This window comes from Manacus vitellinus, unplaced genomic scaffold (genome assembly GCF_001715985.3).
Source record: "Manacus vitellinus isolate BGI_N305 unplaced genomic scaffold, ASM171598v3 scaffold_164_pilon, whole genome shotgun sequence".
Lineage (NCBI taxonomy): Eukaryota > Metazoa > Chordata > Aves > Passeriformes > Pipridae > Manacus > Manacus vitellinus.
The window spans coordinates 46165-48107 of record NW_021939155.1 but is presented as its reverse complement, the minus strand read 5'-3'; the positions used below and the strand labels follow the sequence as shown (position 1 = coordinate 48107).

The 1943-nt window shown below is 55.6% G+C and overlaps 1 protein-coding gene across 1 annotated transcript in view; it reads left to right on the top strand.

Moving 5' to 3' along the window:
- Positions 1-6: 6 nt before the first annotated feature.
- LOC108643514 (multivesicular body subunit 12A-like) overlaps positions 7-1943 on the top strand; it is a 5787-nt gene continuing 3850 nt past the window's right edge. Inside the window, exons 1-6 of the mRNA XM_029958645.1 lie at positions 7-60; positions 530-603; positions 827-899; positions 1328-1415; positions 1566-1625; positions 1867-1933. Coding sequence (XP_029814505.1) covers positions 580-603; positions 827-899; positions 1328-1415; positions 1566-1625; positions 1867-1933 — 312 coding nt within the window. The 5' untranslated portion in view covers positions 7-60; positions 530-579. The remainder of the gene's footprint in view (positions 61-529; positions 604-826; positions 900-1327; positions 1416-1565; positions 1626-1866; positions 1934-1943) is intronic.

The window sequence follows — 1943 nt, the reverse complement described above, 5'->3', positions numbered from 1 at the left end:
CCAGCCTCAAGGGCAGCAAGCGCCGCAAATCCCTGCCCCCCGTGCACCAGGACATCACTGGTGTGTGCCCACGGCCTCCTCAGGGCCTCACTGGGTTACCCCAAATTAAAACCTGCCCGTAGCCCCCTGGGAGGTGGCCTGGGAGGCCCAGGGATCTGAGGGTCAGTGGAGATGCTGCACTGAAGCTTCTGCTCAGGAGGATTTTGCAGCTTCTGCCTTTTTATTCCCCAAGTCCTGATCCTTAAATGTGACTTGTCCTCTTTCTTTTCCCCCTTTTTCTTCCTTTCTTTTTCCTCATTTTCTCCTTTTCTTTTTCCCATTTTTCTCCCTTTCTTCTCGCCTTTTTTCTCCCTTTCTCTGTCTCCCTTTTCTCCCTTTCTTTCTCCCATTTTGCTCCCTTTCCCCTGCTCCTTCTGTATCCTGCACCCCTCATTCCTGTCCAACAACAGCTTTTGGGAACTTCTGAGCTCATCCCAACCCTTTTCTGTGAATTTAATTATTCCTAACCAACTTTATTCTGATTTTTCAGAGCTAAGCAAATCCATCAGCCTGGACCTGCCTGAGAGCGAGCGTCTCTCCATGCTCATCCTCTCCTGTTTCCAGGTGTTTGTTTTTTTTTTTTAGTGATTTATTTTCCCTTTTTCTCCCCAAATGCACGTTGGGTTCACATCACTGGCTCCTCAAACAGGGGGGATTCCTTTCTCCTCCCACAAACTTCGTTATAAACGGGGATAAAAGCTGACTTCCCTTTGTTGGGAGATGGGGATAAAAGCTGACCTTCCCTATTTTCCTTGGATAAAACCTGTTTTCTCCCTTTTTTCCCCAGTTTACTGCCCAGAAGCTCGAGCAGGTCCTGAGGCAGAGGAAGGGATTCAGCCCTGAGGCTTTTGCTGCCAAGGGTGAGCTGGGACTGTTGCATCAGAAAGGGTCACTTCAGACTCAAAACCAGGGATTCTTCCCTGGGATCCCCTCACAGTTAGGATTATCTGACTCCTGGAAGGGGTGGGCGCCCCGAAAATTTGGGAATTAAGTTTTTTCAAGAGCAGGAAACGGAGCCACGAACGGAGGCGCCGAGACGGGCGGTGACCTCGGGGGTTTGGTTATTCCTTCCTTAATTCCTTAAAACCAACGGAATCAGGAGCTTGGAGTGGCTTCTGGGGAGGCTCAGGGCAGGGCCTGGGGGGTTCTGGCTGTCCTGGTTTTCCAGAGCGGAGTTTGATCCCGGTTCTTCCCTGGTTTCCCACTCAGGGCAGGGCCTGGGGGGTTCTGGCTGTCCCGGTTTTCCAGAGTGGGGTTTGATCCCGGTTCTTCCCTGGTTTCCCCGCAGTGCAGGCGCTGTCGGCGGAGCTGGAGCGGTTGGTGCAGAGGCTGAACCAGGACGGGACCCTCCGGGACTGTGTGGAGGATCCTGAGGGGTGAGGGCTCGTCCTGGGGGCAGGGGCAGGTCGGATTTTGGGGAAAACCCCTTCATTAAAGGTTCCCCCAGCCCTGGCACAGGCCGAGCAGGGCCAGGGGTGGGAGTTGTGTCCCCCTGACATGGAGCCAACTCTCTCCCTGTGCTTCAGGAATCCCCTGGACTCGGCTCTGGATGAACCCGTGGCCCAGGTGAAGCAGCACATGGCCAGGTAAGGCACACCTGCCCCACAGAGGGGGGCATTTATTCCCAGGGGGATTCCAGGGGTGTTTTCTTGGGAGCGTAGAGGGAACCAGCCAAGACACACCTGGAGTGCAAAGGAACACCTGGGACACACCTGGATGCAGAGGGCACACCTGGACACACCTGGGGCACACCTGGGCACACACCTGGGGCACACCTTGACACACCTGGTCACCCCTGTCCCCCCCATTCCTCCCTGTCCCCCGCAGGTTCTCTGCCGAGCGCCAGGCCTGGGACCAGCTCCTGCAGCAGCACCAGGACAGAGCCCAGGAGGCCGCCAGGTGAG